The 17,316-nt window shown below is 33.7% G+C and overlaps 3 protein-coding genes across 3 annotated transcripts; 1 reads left to right on the top strand and 2 right to left on the bottom strand.

Moving 5' to 3' along the window:
• Positions 1–1,052: 1,052 nt before the first annotated feature.
• On the top strand, positions 1,053–5,377 carry LOC145033718 (Transducin/WD40 repeat-like superfamily protein). Its single transcript, XM_078982277.1, has 13 exons — positions 1,053–1,321; positions 2,061–2,280; positions 2,368–2,485; positions 2,559–2,669; positions 2,757–3,331; positions 3,412–3,543; positions 3,639–3,711; positions 3,831–3,870; positions 3,957–4,029; positions 4,132–4,197; positions 4,286–4,360; positions 4,445–4,664; positions 4,761–5,377. Exons 2-13 carry the CDS (start codon positions 2,081–2,083, stop codon positions 5,280–5,282), a joined length of 2,205 nt encoding a protein of 734 aa, XP_078838403.1. The 5' UTR covers positions 1,053–1,321; positions 2,061–2,080; the 3' UTR covers positions 5,283–5,377.
• LOC145033728 (monodehydroascorbate reductase-like) lies at positions 5,357–7,947 on the bottom strand. The gene is made up of 8 exons (XM_078982286.1): positions 7,810–7,947; positions 7,213–7,284; positions 6,996–7,047; positions 6,677–6,876; positions 6,380–6,599; positions 6,018–6,262; positions 5,784–5,924; positions 5,357–5,683 (listed from the first exon to the last, which is right to left on the bottom strand). Exons 1-8 carry the CDS (start codon positions 7,858–7,860, stop codon positions 5,360–5,362), a joined length of 1,305 nt encoding a protein of 434 aa, XP_078838412.1. The 5' UTR covers positions 7,861–7,947; the 3' UTR covers positions 5,357–5,359.
• An 8,116-nt stretch (positions 7,948–16,063) lies between these two features.
• Positions 16,064–17,029, bottom strand: LOC145005126 (secreted RxLR effector protein 161-like). Its single transcript, XM_078964181.1, has 3 exons — positions 16,948–17,029; positions 16,642–16,701; positions 16,064–16,557 (listed from the first exon to the last, which is right to left on the bottom strand). Exons 1-3 carry the CDS (start codon positions 17,027–17,029, stop codon positions 16,064–16,066), a joined length of 636 nt encoding a protein of 211 aa, XP_078820307.1.
• Between the last annotated feature and the right edge of the window lie 287 nt (positions 17,030–17,316).

Below are 17,316 nucleotides of genomic sequence, written 5' to 3' on the forward strand. Positions count from 1 at the left end.
GGGCATACCACGTCATTTCCACCTAATACTTCATTTATATGTATTTAAATTAAAAAGTTAGGAAACCTGCTAAAATGGTTATAAGGGCAACATGTACCTATTTCAACAAGTTTAAGGGTTAATAAGTTATGGAAAAAAAATTAATGACCAAATGTGACTAAAAGGTTAAGTACGTTATCCTCTCAAGTCAGTGCTTTTTCTTTTACTAGAGTTAAACTACTTATTTACAAAGTAATTTGTCAGTTTACTCTGAAAAATCACGATACTCTCAAGAACGTACACTAAGGTAAGCATCCCCCCACCCCATCTGAAATTTGGGTTAGAAGCAACCTATATCACTTCAAATTTTATAAATATAAGCAGGCTATGTTCAAAATTAGGTTGTGGCCCTTCCTGATAAGTCAACGTAGAAGTCAAAATCGAAACCTTGGGCAGTTTCGCCCCCATCGTCGTTACTTCGCTCAGTGGCTGGACGCATGCACCTAACCATTCACCAAGTTGTGTCGCTGTCCACAATCCACCAGTCACCGAAAATCAGGTATGCTTGGATGCTCCTTTTTCTTTCTTCTCCAGTTCTCTCGGTTTCTGTCTTCATCTCTTCACCGTTGGAATAGTAGAATTAGGAATTAGGATTCACTAATCTCAAACATTTGATTTCTAATTTCCTATTGAATGAATTGTTCTCGACTCCTGAGTTCCTTCGTTTGCTATTTGTTGTGATTTGGGAATCAACTAATTTCGATTTCAGTTTTCACAATCTATTAAATGCATTGTTACAGATTTCGATTTCAGTTTTCAAAAAGCTAAAAGTTTGAAAAGTTGTTTGTTAATTATAAAAATCCTTTTAGAATAACTTTTTGACAAGAAGAAAAAGTTATGATTTTAAAAGTCATGAATTTTGGTGCATTTTGGCTTTTTAACCTAATCCAAACTTATTTTAAAACCTACTATTAAAAAAATAATAATAATTAAAAAAAAAAAAAAAAAAAAAAAAAAAAAAAAAACTATAAGTAAAAAATGTTGCAATGGACTTTTTAACTAAAAACCAATCCCAAACACCCCTGGCAATGAAAATTGTTCCTGACTACTGAGTTCCTCCGACGCCGACTAGTCAACCTCCAGCCACACCAACGGCGGCGATTCCTCTTCCACACTGATGCCGGCGCTTCACCTCCGGCCACAGGGTTCGATTTTTCAAGTTTTATCTTCGATTCCGACTTGATTAGGTTTATTGAATACACAATTTTTGGACTTTCGTTTCAATCTAAACGAATACGAGTTTCTGATGATAACGGATTTCTGAATACAAAATTCTAATCGGGTTAGTTCCTTGATCTTTTAACTTCGTTTTTTTTTTTTGCTTGGATCACGAGAATGTGCCTTTGAATGACCTTCTGAAATCGAAGAACGACCTTGGAATACTTTTTATTGCTAAGTTTTGCATCGTTTTTTTTTCCTGAAATTGACATCGTTTTTTTTTTTGCTGAAATTGGCATTGTGAATGTTCCTTCCATACGAAAAGAAAATCAAACAGGGGGTGTTTTAAATTTAGTTTGGTTCATGTTTTGTTGAAAAGGCTCCACAGCTGAGGATTTGGATTAGTAGTGGAATCACTCCAGAGTCTATTATGGTGCCTTTGTTTTAGTCAGGCTCTTGATATCAAAAGAAGAAGAAGATGGAATCACATGTCACTATTTGTCCTTTGTTTCTGGAAATTTATATGGATTTTGAACTTTTTTAGATAAACAATCTACTGGCTGTAACTTGTATGAGTGATAACAGAAGAAGAAGATGAAATTTAGCTAGCATTCAGAGTTAGAATAACAGAAACAGCAGCATAATCAATATTTCATATTGTCAATGGAAAGTTTAAGCAAGATTGTTGAAAGCTTATATAACTGTGCTTCTTCAGAACTCATTGCAAATTATGCATAATTGTGATTATGCGTGTTGTATGTGTTTATGTAATGTGATAGAATGGTGGTTATACTGTAATAAGACAATGCATCCATTGAGATGAAATTCTTGTAACTTGTATGTGTATATTGTATACTGTATAGGCATTTACACATCATTACAAATGGAGTTTCCAAGATCCAATAATCTTCAAGTAGTTTCTGTGGAGAATGATGATGATGATCCAGAAATTTTGGTTTCCAAATTCGATTCTTCAGTTGAAAATCACTTTCAAGCCATGGATAAAATTGCTAATCTCTCTGGAGAATCAGAGTTCCAGTATCCACAAATTCAACGCTTCTCTTCTTCCATTACTTTCTTAAGGTCTGATTAAAAGTTTAAGTATTAGCAAAGTGATATTGTCAATTTTTTTTTTTTTTTTTACCAAACAATATATCTTTTAATCTACAGAGAATGGAGGAATTTTTGCTATCAACCTCGAGCTATTAAGTTTGCTTGTGAAAGCCATGAGAAAAACATCACACCTCAAATCAACTTGCCTCAGTTTTCTTCAGCACTTGTTCCTAAAGTACATATAACATAAAAGTTTCATTTTTAAAGTATCTATTTTACTAGAGCTTAAAATCTTGACATTAATACAGGACACTTCAGATGGAAACAAAGATTTTGTGATGTATGTTGGAGGCCATGTTTGGGCTTTAGATTGGTGTCCCATACTTCATCAAAATTCCAACACTGACATTAACGTAGAGGTACTTATTGTTGATCATTTATTATGTTTTAGAATAAATAAACATAATCTTATTTATTCTTTTGTTAAAATTAAAATTGTATTCTAGTTTATTGCTGTTGCTGCTCATCCACCAGAGTCTTCATATCATAAAATTGGTGCTCCACTTACTGGAAGAGGTCTCATTCAGATATGGTGTTTGTTGAATGCGTATACAAAAGAACAAGATATGATTCCTTTGGTCAAAGTCAAACCAAAAAGGATTGAAGAAACAAATCTTGAAACCAATCAACCAAAGAAGCCAAGAGGGAGACCAAGAAAGAAAGCTTCTGATTCTGAAACTGTTCCTGTTTCTAATACAAACTCATATCCACAGCCTCTTGCTATTGAATTCCCTCAACACTCAAAAAAGTTGGTTGATATTGACAAAAATACCCCTGAAACTTCCCCTCAACAGCCACCAAAGTTGCTTGCTATTGAGAATCATCATCATCATCATACCCCTGGAAGTGTTCCAAATAGTAACTCGGTTTCTAAAGATATTGCTTTGCCTAGACTTGTGATGGGATTGGCTCACAATGGAAAAGTGGCATGGGATGTGAAATGGAGACCTGATTCTCATGATATTTCTAGTTACAGAATGGGGTACCTTGCTGTTTTGCTTGGGAATGGAGCTCTTGAAGTGTATGATTTATTTTTATATATTAATTAATTAATATGTTATTATAAGTTTTATAAATTTTTTGATGCTTTTGGTATTATAGGTGGGAGGTACCTGTTCTTAGTGCAACTAAGGCTTTATTTTCTTCTTGTCAAAAGGAAGGCACTGATCCTCGCTTCCTTAAGTTGAAGCCAGTTTTCATGTGTTCAAAGTTGAAGTGTGGAGATAGACAAAGGTTAATACCTAATACCTATTAATGAGAGTAAAGTTAGTTGTATTATTGGTAATAAAAAAAAAATGTAAATATTTTGTTCTCTTTTTCTTATACAGTATTCCCTTAACATTGGAGTGGTCAACATCTGCCCCTCATGATCTCATTCTAGCTGGTTGTCATGATGGAGTGGTAAATCCAAATTCAACATTCACCCTACATTTTTTTGCTCCTCAATTTTTATATATTTATAATCTCATTTTTTATTCAAAGTATAATTCATAATTTCATACCATTCTCTATATGTTCAGGTTGCCTTATGGAAGTTCTCTACTAATGATTCATCCATAGGTACTTTGTTATATTTTCACTTTCTATTTACTAAAATCTAGCATATTCTTTTTTTTTTTTAACAGTTTTATGTTTTTTGTTTACAGATACCAAACCATTGCTTTGCTTCAGTGCAGATACTGTTCCTATAAGAGCACTTAAATGGGCACCACTACCCAGGTCAATATAAACTGTATAATCATGTTATTTTTATTTTTAAAAAAAATGCAAGAAGTTAGTGTATAAATAATTTTTCATTAAAACTGTTGTTAATATCTGTAGTGATCCCGAGAGTGCAAACATAATCGCTACTTCCGGTCATAAAGGTGTTAGATTTTGGGACATTCGGTAAGTATATTCAAAATCTTCAATGCAAATTTTCAATATTATATTATATATAATAATGTTTAATTTTTTTTATTTTTTTTATTTTCAGTGATCCATATCACCCTCTTTGGGATATACCTCTTCAGAAGATTACATACAGTTTGGATTGGCATCCAGACCCAAGGTATCCATCACAATCATATTAATCACGCTTTCTATTTTTCATTTTCTTTTTTAAATTACACTTTATGTTTATCATTATTTGTAGATGTGTTGTTTTATCATCGGATGATGGAGAAATAAAGATAATTAACTTATCAAAAGCTGTATCTGACACCCCTGTTACTGCTACACCCACTGTAAAAACTCAACACCATGGATCACACAGCTATTACTGTTCATCATCTTCAATTTGGTGTGTTCATGTCTCAAGACTAACAGACATGGTTGCATATTGCTGTTCAGATGGCAAAGTTATTCATTTTCAGGTGTGTATATAATATATTATATAATATTAAATAAATAGACGAAAATACGTTTTGGTAAATCCTAAAATGACACTAACTTTACTTATACATGATCAGCTTACAACAAAATCAGTGGAGAGAGACCCTAACAGAAACCGAGAGCCTCATTATCTCTGTGGTTCTGTAACCAAGGAAGAAGAAAAGTCAACACTCACTGTGTTGACCCCTTCACCAAACATCCCATTCCCAATGAAGAAATCATCAAGCGAATGGGGGGATACACCGAGATCAAAACGTGGGTTTGTATCAATAATGAATCAAGAAAAGAGAGCCAAAGAGTATATCTCAAAGGAAAATCCAAAAAACAAAAACAAAAGTAGCCAAGCTTTAGTATGCATTGATGACGTGGCCAACAATGTAAAAGACCACATGGCCCACAAAGAGGATGATGAGAGAGAAACACTTCCTCCCAAAATCGTTGCAATGCATCGTGTTAGATGGAACATGAACAAAGGTAGCGAGAGATGGCTGTGCTACGGGGGCGCTGCGGGAATTTTACGTTTTCAAGAAATTAATTTATTGGGAAATAAAAAGGAAAAAAGAAAAACGTTACATGATTTATCTTTATCTACTATCTAGACTACTAGAGTCTAAGTCTAATGATAGAATAGTATTGTAATGTTATTTATTTTAAATGAATAAAAAAAAATGATATCTCATATCTTACATGCAAACTGGACACCTTCAGTAGCAAGTGAGTCGGGAGTAGGGGCTGTAGGTTGCTTTTTTGCAATGTTACTAATTGCTTTATTCTCTTCTGGGGTACCACCTTCTAGAAACGCGCCCACCACTTTACTATCCTTAATCCAGTATGTTCCAAACTTAGGTTTCTCAGAAGCCGGATCACGGTTACCATAAATAACAGCCTCACCAACGTTGTCTCCAAAAAACTGCCATGATAGATCAAACGCACGCGAGTAGAAATATGGTAAATACTCATACGCCCCAATCTCCTTTCCTTGCTCCTTTGCAAAAATAGCCTAAGAATTGATACAAACAAAATGACAAAATGTAATAATATTAGTGTTGCTGACGTGTCAATTGATACAAACAAAATGTAATTAAAGTATTAATTATTACCTTAACAGCTTGTTCTGCGGATTTGCGGGAATGGTCAACATGTTCAACTCTTCTTATGTCTCCATACATTTTCATGGGAAAAGTAGCAACATCACCTATCGCGTATACATTATCAACACTAGTTTTGAAGAATGCATTAGTCTGTAAAACAAAGAATATGGCTTTATGCCTTATATATATATATAGTGATATTGACTATAGTTTGACTTTCATAAAAAGAAAAAAAAAACATACCTTGATTCCACCTTTATCCTCTTCGAGTTGTCCTGTGAATAGATTAATTAGAGGCTTTGCTCCAACACCAACAACCACAATATCTGCTTCCATTACCTGATCATTTTTTAGTTTCACTTCTTTTACTTCTCCTTTTTCGTTACTTACAAATCCAGCAGCAGCTGTTCCTTTGATGATATTCACTCCCTTTTTCGTATAATACGCCTCATAGAAAGCCGCCAGGTCAGCAGTGAATAAACGAGGCACTGTAAATGATTACATTTGTCAATTGTCATTATCAATAAAATGTATATCTTTGCATGTGGTTTCCAATTATTAGAAAGATGTAAAATTATTCTAGAAAGAATGGCATTTCAACTTACTACACCATGGATCGGGGTAGACCATGCTAACATCAAAGTTGTTTATTTTTAAAGCTGCGCTAAGCTCAAGCCCAATGTATCCTCCACCAACAACAAGAGCTTTTCCATTTTTCTTACTTTTAATTGCTTCCACAAGTTTATCAGCATCTGCAATTTCTCTCAAGTAAAAGATGTTCTTGGCATCAGCTCCTTGTATACCAAAGTTCTCCAGTCTGAAAACCTAACAAGAAACTTGTATAAATGTAAAGACAATCTTTTTATTACATTTGATAGTAACAAAAGGATTTCAGAGGTTACTGTGGAGCCAGTTGCGATGATCAAAACTTCATATTTAAAGGTGTCACCAGCTGCACTTTTGAGAGTTTTTGAAGGTAGATCTGCTTTGATTATCTCTGTGCTAAGGATCAAAGTTATGCCCTTTTCTTTATACCACTCAGGTGCGAGTCTTTCTCCTCCACTACCAACACAGACATGAAACCCTGGAAGCCTTGCAGTTCCTGAAGAATATAATATGATAAGAAAGTAACAAAAACTTATTATTTCATAACAAAAAAAAAAAAAAAATCAAATTCATGATTAACACAGAAAGTAACTGGAAATTTGCCAAATAGGTTACCTTCTGGGAACAGATATCCCTTGCTCAATGCAGGGCGTTCATAAGGAGCCACCTAGAAAATTGAAGTGTGTAGGTTAGCAACTTAGAATCAGAGTATAAATAGTTCAATATAGCTAATTTGGTTAGTTAAATTTGATTAGAAAGTGATAAAACGACATTTAGCTTGTAACTCAAGCAACTATATGAGTAAAAGAGTTGGACAAATAGAAAAGCATACCCCCTCTTTAGAGATGATAGCTAGTTCGTTAGGCTTTACTCCTTGCTTTTCAAACTCTCTGGCAGCATAGCCCTGTACGTATGCCAAACAATTTTGAACTAAATCAATACAATTAGTTATTGATTTGTATTAACGAGAGCTTGAAATTGAAAACGTATGATATTGTTGAACGATTAACGCCAATGTTATTACATTTGAAGGTCATCAGATCACTAGGAGAGTGTATTCGTTGGGAAAACGAAGATGTCGTGTGAGCCCTAAAGTGAGATTTTATCTGATTTTGGATCGATGCAATTGTATAATCATTAATCAAACAAAACAATCAAGGAACAGTTGAATATGTATTAAACACACATAACGTATATCTATGATCGTATTGAACCGAGATAGCAATTCGATCACATAAACAACATTACGATTTGGAAATGTCAAAAATTAAGATCAATGTTATGTTCGCCTATACAATCTGATAAACAACTCTGGAAATCACTCAATCAGAAAATGCTATAATCGTAACATTACGTGCAATTGAGGAGCCATATCATTGTAAATGAATAAAACAGAAAGGGAAATGATCTTAGATGGATTAATACTCACAGCTGATACACCACCGCCGACGATGATGTATTTGAAAGACTTCTCCGCCATTAGTGATGATGCACTTCCTTCCTATCAATGATCGACTGAATGATAAATAGAGCGAAGCAGCGAGTGTATGTGTGTGAAAATCATGAAGGGGCTCTTTGGACAAAGGCATATTTTGATATATACAAATATAAGGGTGTCCGAGTATTATGCTGCATGATCAAACGGAAACACGTAACCACTACTTTCAGTTTGGATGTGCTTCAAATAATTACATTATGACGTATTACTATATTAGTAATTTCATTTTTGCAATTATATTTAATCGACTAAATTAACTAAAAGCGTTTTGGCTTTTAAGGTTTAATGAAATATTGAAATTTACATCCAGTTTGGTTTTTGTTTGTTTCATTTTGTTGCGAGTTGAAATTACTAAATCATTAAAGTGTAAGAAATAGGATGATAAATATTTAAAATTGACAATTCTACATTTTTGTTCTTTTATATTTAGTCATTTCCCACGGTTTATCTATATTCTTTTATCTAGAGTTATATTATTAAGAGTACATAACATGAATCGTCCATCGTGCGAGTGATAAAAAAACACGTTCAGTCTCACATTTTTTAAAATTAACTCGGACCATCTTCGTTTGGTTAAAAGTTGCAAATATCAACCCTTGTTAGTTTAAATTTACATGTTTTATCCCTTGCAAGTAGGGCTGTAAACGAACTAAACGTTCGGCGAACTGTTCGTGAACCATTTGGTGGAAAATTCGTTTATGCTCGTTTATTTAATAAATGAATGAACATGAACATAATTTCTCGTTTGTTCAATTATGTCCGTGAACGTTCGTTTATGTTGTTCGTTTACGTTCATTCATTTAAGTTTCTTTTATGTTCATATATGTTCAATTGTGTTTGATTATAAAGTAATTTTTTAAATGAACGAACATGAACAAAAAAACTTGTTCGTTTATTCGTTGGTGTTCGTTCATTTGTTAATGAACGAGCATGAACAAACCCTTATTTGTGTTCGTTCGGTTCATTTACACTTTACAGTCCTACTTGGAATATATGAAATAACGATTCTATCATTTTTGTTCTTTTTATTTATTTATTTTATTTTTCTTACAATCATTCACAACATACAAAATAAAATAAAATAACCTCACCCACCCATCTTATCCTAACCCTTCTCTTCTAAACTTTTTTTCCCACTAAATTCTTTGACATAGGACCATCAACACCGTCGACAACCATTAACCACCACCTATCTTTCTCTCAGAAACACCATCGACAACCCATTATTCATTCGTTGTTCATCCCAGTGGTCCTTTAACCAACAACGAACCATTCCATCTCCACCTTACACCATCACCATTCCACCATAAACCAACACAAACCCTTATTTCCCCCAAGTCATCCTTCATCCATAAAAAATATCACACAACCACTGACATCACTAAAGCCATCTCCCAAAACCTATAGCAAAACCACCATTCTCCATCTCTAAACCATAAAAAAACGGAGACCTTCATCTTCACCCATAATTCATTACCACCTTAACCGCCCTTATACCCATCCACCAACGACCCTCATCAACACCTACACATACCTATCATCAACACATTTTCTTGTAATCACCTCCAACCACAACTTTAACCATCGCCCACCTAGTCAACACATTTATACAAATCAATGATCACACAAACAAAAAAATGAAAAAGAAAATCCCATGTTCATTAATTTCTTACCCCCTAACCTCGAAACCGTTGTCTTCTTCACTTCACTGAGATAAACAACGAATAAATTAGAGATGGGTTAGATATGGGTGTTTCATTCTTGATCTATAGCGAACCAGAAACGGGAATGTGAGGGGTGTGTATGATTGAGAGCGAGACATGTTGGTGATTACTCGATTAAAGAATGAAACAAAGGAGAGGCTGCAATTATTTTCTTGTTGGTGGTTGTCAATTGAAGCAAGAACAAGAAGAAGGAAACACATATGGTGATCTATTAAAGGGAGAAGAATAAGACATTTGTGTTGAGACTTGTTGCAGGGATAAACATGCACACGACCGAATGATTTTCTTATTTTGGATTATTTGGTCTCGCCATAGAGTTAGGGTTTTCGGTGGTTATTGGGAATAGGTGAGAAAAAGGGAGACGAAAGAAAACTGGAGAAAGGGAAGGGAGAGGGGTGAGTTTGTGGATATATATATATATATATATATATATATATATATATATATATATATATATATATATATATATATATATATAGATAGATAAAAGAAAAATAAAAAGAATTTATTAAGGCAAAATATTCTTTTTATGTCAGGAGGGATGGAGTGTGCAAGTTTTTTTACAAACAAAAGATGGTCCGAGTTAATTTTTTTTAAATAGGAACTCAACATGTCTTTTGGAACCTGCACGAGGGACGATTCATGTAACTTACCCTATTATAACTAATGGGATGGTTCGCGAATTAATCACGTATTTTATACATAATATTTGTAATGATTTCTTACGTTGGGTCCATTTCGGTAATTTGCTTTGAAACACGTGGGCTATATTGGTAAATTCACTAATAGACAAGGACCTATTTTGTACTTTTATGGACCATTTTGGTTATTTCCCTATTAGACAGGGACTATTTCTCTATAGGGATGAACATGAGACGGAACCGATACCAAACCAAGAGTCTTGAATACCATAATGGGTGGAAGAAACAATATTGTGTACAAACTGAACTAACATTACCGATACCGGTACCGATTTTCGGTACTAGCATCAATCCGATAACAAGAGTATCGAGTATTGTCCCATATGTTTGAATTAGGTAGTGGTTACGATATGGTACCGGTACAAGATAAGAATTTGGTACTAACTATGCATCCCTATTTCTCTATAATGTTGTGAAACATATGTACAATTTCTATAATTTTTTGAATCTTAAGAACCATTTATGCACTTTTCTAAAATAAAGGGACAATTTCTATAAATTTTCTATTTAACAATGTCACACCCTCGAACCGGGACGGCGGAAACGTCCGGGGGCGGATGACTTCATATACAGTATCATAACAATTGAAAATGAATGAAACATAGCAACCAAACATCATATATTGCAATATACCAACATTCATTGTTTTACAAATTGTGCTTGTTTAACGATTACACAAAAATAAGAAGTAAAATTTCTTGAAGTCGCACCACTTGATCTCATAGTAGAGTTGATTACCTGTTACTGGTTTCCTGAGAATATAAGTCACTTTGAAAAGCGTCAACTAAAAAGCTGGTGAGTTCATAATCATTTTTGTATAAAAAATGGTTTTGCACTTGTTTAGAATAGTTCCCGTAGTTCTTCCAGAAAATCTGATATTTTCTATGAAAATGTTTAATAAGTCTCGTTCCAAAACTGTGAATATATGCATGCATGTCCTCTATTATATTTTTTTTATAAAAGTAAAGCGAATGTTCCCAGAAAACCGATATTTTCTGATGTAAAGAAAAACTGTAGTCTTAAACCCTAAGACCGGAAGTGTAAGAAATCGAATACTTGGAAAATTATTTGCAGTTCTATAGCTTAATAAAACGGATGAAGTGTAAGCTTCCTGTAAACCAAAATCGTATTGTTATTCCCTATGTGAGTCGCTATAACCATACTTGATAATGACTAATCCATCTGTCATGACGTTTTTCAGGCGTCAACTTGTTTAAGGTAATGTTTGTCACCTTAGACTGGCCTAGTCTAATTGTAGCGAACAACTTAGGTGTGGGGTGTCAACCCCGTATGGATCTATACATAAACTCTAGCTCTCACTCCAGGAGACTCTAGTTATAACTTCAGGCTACGGTTGTACACTCGATATGTGTCAAACGCAATGTCTCACAAGAGCCTTAATAGATTTAGTGAACTATGACTTTGTTTTACTTGCAAATAAGATAATTATGCCGATAAATAATTGTGTATCCTTTAAAAGTGTGGTTTGCGACCTTCAACTATACTAAATAAAGTTTATTACGTTTGTTTGTCAAGACACATTATATAATCATATATATATATATATATACATATATATATATATATACACACACACACACATATATAATTTAACATGTCTAGATGTTTTAAAGGTATGTAGAAGTCATATAAACTTGCATCTAACACAAGTATAAGAGCTTTTATCATGATAAAAACAATTTCTTGTTTTTGACATTTTTGTCCCTGTTTTTAGAAAAATTATAGAAAAATCAGCGTAAATCAAAATTAGGATCCGTAAAATCTGAGAGTTTTCAAAACGAGTCTACTTTGTTCATAATTTTTATTATAATTTTTAATGGCCTCAAACCAGTGTGAAAATGTTCATCTTCACAGACTGGTCCGAAATCATTCCTGAAATGATATGCAGTTTTGTAAAAATCGCCAAAATTGTAGAAAAATCATATGAATGCGTGAGAGTATTCATTTTAAAGGTATAAACCTGAGATTTTTGCATGTAAAATAGTTTTGAAAAACATTACAATCAAGGTGGTCAAAACAGTCCGTAATTAGACCAAAAATTTTCTGCTAAAAGCTGAGTTTTGAGTTTAAGTTATACATGTTTGAACACAACACTTATTTTTGCTATTTTGAGTGTATAATCCCAAATCTACAACTTTACATGTAATATATATGATAACACATACTTTTCTCATGGTTTTTATGAAGATATAAGTGATAAAAACTCAAAAGTTAAACACATAACACAATGGTGCATGCAAATATCCAACGGTTAAACGAGAGTCGACTTGTATCCTCCCCTCGAAAACATGAAAAACACGAAATATATGGGGGTATGAAGCTCACCTTGAGGGTTTTGAGATGTAGATGAAGAAGAAGATGAAACTTTGAACCTAGCTTGTGCCTTGAAGAGATCTCGAAAATATGGGTGTTCTAAGGAGTTTGACGCACAACAAAGTGTGTAAATTGAAAGTTCTAAGCATAAACATGAAGTAAAATCTCTTGAGTTAGACAAGAAATTACCAAGTTATGAAGGCTTGAAGAGGACTTCTTGAAAACACACACACCATCTATGAATTTTTGGAGGAAATATGAGGGATTTCTTGAATGTTTGGGAGGAGATAAGTTGCAAATGAAATGGTGAAGGGAAGTAGGAAGAGTGGTTGAGTTTAATGGAAGAGAGGGAAAAAGAGATGTTCTAGATGTATGTTGGATAATTCCAACTCTCCTAGATGTATGCTAGGCAATGCATGGATGTATGGAATATAAAAGTGAGCTGGCACTCACAATATCCACCACCTTTTCTCTTTCTATTTTTTTTACTTATGGGCTACCCGATCGGCCCAATAAGAGAGGGAAGGAAGAAAAGAATGTTAGGCTTGGGTTTGAAATGAAACCGAGAATACCATGGCACAATTTAGACTGTTGGTCCATGAAGGCCCCTTTACGGGTTTGCAACCCAATGTGGTTATATGAGAGGGTTTTCGGCCCAAGAAGTTTGAAATTATCCTTCATGGCCCAATAAGGCCCAAATAAAAGTGTTTTGCGTTGGATGTTTGGGCTCACAAAAAGACTTTTTTTACTTAAGTTGACATTTTTGAATGAGTAAACTGGTATAACATTGAAGATTGGCTTATATCCAAAGTAGGGTTACAAGATTACACAAGGAGTTATTTGCATATGGACAAAATTTCTTAACCCTAAAATGCTAATTGTGACAAGAAGTAACCAATTCTAAAATCTAGTAGAGACATAAGAACTATTTCTTTTAATTTTCTATGAGGTAAGGACCATATTTGTAATTTTATAAGACATGTAGACCATTTATGCAATACTTCTATCAAGCATGGATCACTTATACAATTATAAACGTTTTTGTAAATCTGACTCATAGTTAGTTATATTTGTATAATTAAAATATATCAAAAATAAAAACAAAAATCAACTCACATGTTAAAAACACAAACCGAAAAAACAACCACACAAATCACCATGCATCTTTTATCCCTAGTTCGGACCATCTTTGGCAAAGAATGAATGAACTTACTTGGTGATAGGAACTTTGATGAAGACGGTGTAATGTTGATTATTTTCACTTCCCATAAAAGATGCTTCATTGAGTTCTTAATAGATAGATAATTAAGCACATGATCATTGTGTTATAAGGAAAACTAGAATCTAAAGGCAAACACTGATCTATAACCTTCTCCTACATTTCTTCCAAATATGTGTTTAATGCTCATTATAGCATCTTATGAGTAAGTTATACAACGCAACATATTCAAGTTATTAATAAATGACATATCTATCATCATGTTTTGGTATGGGATATAATTTGTACCAACATTAAATAAATATTTACAAGATAGTTTGAAGGCCACATTGTTAGGTTATTTTTCCACATTCTCTCACTTGTGCAATGACTATCTATATACATGTTTTATTATCTTAGCTAATTTATATTCATCTTGTTTCATACTAACACCAAAAGTTGAAAAGTATAGCCTAACGTAGCATTTTTAGACACGAACCCCAACCAATCATATTGTGGTGCTTCATGTGAAACTTTCGATTAGTTTAAGTAAAAACACTTTAGAGTTAGGTGGTAATGCAATACATTTATCTATATAGAAAATAAATGTTCCAAGTTATTAATATTGACAAATTACATAGTATGGAAGAGTAATAAATAAGTTCTTGAAAAAATAAAATTAGAAGTTCCAATAAAGTACTATGCACTAGGTCTAGCCTTAAACATATACTTTGGGTGCTTAACATTTTTTCATTATATTTGCTAGCATATTACTAGTATGGATGTGCTCGATACTACTGCCATTTATGTGCTTGATACAAATATTATTCTCCTTCGCTTGCTCTTACATGACCAAGTATTTTATATCGAGGTAAAACCTCACTCTGGTTTAACTATTACTCGTGAAAAAACTTACATATGCAAAGTTATTGCAACAAAATTTCTTTTAACAACCTTGAAATGAGATTTACAATCATGAGTCCTATGATTAAATTTTCTCACTAAAATTCAATAGCAAGTTGCATTATATATGACAATATAGTTTGCCATCATATTTGATGTAATCGTCAACTTTCACGTATGACTTTTCGATGATATGAGCTTATTGATAGCATAAAGATGTATCTTATTAATGACTTGTCATTCTATTTTTCAAATTTGGAGTCAAAACTCATATCACTTCCAGATTAACACTTCTAAGTAAATATGTTTGTAATTATTATTCTTGGCAACTTGCGAGTGATCTATGTTCAGATTTGATTGATAATAACTTTGGATGGCAGTAACACAAGTGATTCCAAGTTTAGTACAAACTTGGGCCTAGATTAAGTTTCCAACTACCAAAGCATAAAAGATGAACTTCATATAATCTTGTTCTTCCTATATTTTTAAAAATTAAAATGAACTGAAAATTTCCCTTCTAACTACAGGAGCAAAGTCAGGGGAGCATTATTGCATCTTATATCTACTAAGTACGTTCTCAAATATTCCTTTCGGGACAATCATAAATTCCCTTTGTTCTATCTCGATGTATTTCTATTCCTATAACATAAGAGGCTTCACCGAGATCCTTCATATCGAAATGAAATGACAATAAACATTTTGATTCACGTAACAAATCAATATTATTACTCATCTAAGAGTATTACAATAAACATTTTGATTCACGTAAAGTTTACTGGTTAAATAGGTAATGTAGAAGTGAACTTTGTAAACTAATAAGACATAATGGATAGGGTTTTGTATTATTATCAGATGAGAAGTACAAGATACAATGAAAGGAAAAGACATAATATATATACCAGCTAATTAGGGTTTTCTAGCTAATGGGCCAATATAAAACCCAATATAAAATAAAGGCCAAAATCTTATTAGGCTAACCCCCCCCCCCCCCTAAACTCACAATGCAACAATAATAAGCATTGGGAGTTTGTCAGACATAAAATGAAATCGAGGATCAATCAATGCCTTTGTAAGAATATCAACAATCTGCAAGGTGGAAGGAACATAAGGAATGCAAATAGTGCCCTTTTGGAGATGATGCCGTGTGAAATGACAACCAATCTCAATGTGCGCTCATGAAACACTGAGTTCTTGGCAATCATTATCGCACTCTCGCTGTCACAATACAAAGGGATGGGCTGAGAGATATGAATGCCCATATCTGCAAGAATCCATCTCAACCAAACAATCTCACAAGTGGTGATAGCTATAACTTGATACTCAAATCACGTAGAAGAACGAGAGACAACATCTTGTTTCTTAGTCTTCCATGATATCAATGAATCTCTATGAAAAACACAATAGCCAATAATGGACTTACAATCATAAATATAACTATCCCAATTAGCATCATTATAGGCATGCAACTCAAGAGAGGATGTATATGGAAACACAAGGGTGCGGAACCGAGTACCACGAAGATATCTCAAAATATGAAGAACAACTCCCCAATGAACATTATAAGGGGTAGTGACAAACTGGCTGACCACATGAACTACATGAGCAATATCCGATATAGTGATAGTCAGGTAAACTAAAATCCCCACAATGATATGATAAAGGCTTGGATATGATAAGGGGATACAATCAGTTGGAGAATACTTTGCATTACTCTCTATAGGCGTATCAATTGTCCAATTATCTGTGAGTCGTGCAGGTTCAAACAAATCTGAAATATACTTTGTTTGAGATATAAGATAACCCTTTGGAGACTGAGAAACTTCAATCCCCAAGAAATAACGTAGAAAACCCAAGTCTTTCATAGCAAAATGGTGAGCCAAATCATGCTTTAAAGACTATATACCATCATGATCATCACCAGTAATAATCATATCATCGACATATAAGGAAAGAATAATCTGACCTGCACTCATACATCGAAAAAATATAGATGATTCATGGTTACTTGGTTTAAAACCAAGTGAAATAATCATTGTAGAAAATTTCTCAAACCAAGCATAAGGGGCTTGTTTGAGGCCATACAATGCCTTCTAAAGTCGACAAAATTCACCTGGTTGGTGAGCAATACCAGAGGGAGGAGACATTTATACTTCCTCATGAAGATCACCTTTCAAGAATGCATTCTTGACGTCCATCTGATAAATCTTACCTTGGTGAATGGATGAAACTGCAATCAAGGTATGACTAGTCATTATTTTTGCAACAAGAGCAAAAGTCTCCTCATAATCCATATCATACTTTTGTGAGTACCCTTTCGCAACAAGTATTGCTTTATAACGCTCAACGGATCCATCATACTTTGTTTTGATTTTATATACCCAACGACAACCAATTGTATGCTTTCCGGGTGGAAGCGGAACCCGATCCTATGTATAAGTCTGATAAAGAGTTGCAAGTTCCTAAAGCATAGCGGTCTGCCAAAGAGGATCAGAAACGACCTCTTTGTAAAATGTTGGCTCAGAGAGATGATGTACATTAGCAATAAAGGAGGCAAATAGTAGTGAGTAAGATGAATATA

This window comes from Lactuca saligna, chromosome 1, assembly GCF_052625555.1.
Source record: "Lactuca saligna cultivar CGN05327 chromosome 1, ASM5262555v1, whole genome shotgun sequence".
NCBI classification, from domain to species: Eukaryota; Viridiplantae; Streptophyta; class Magnoliopsida; order Asterales; family Asteraceae; genus Lactuca; species Lactuca saligna.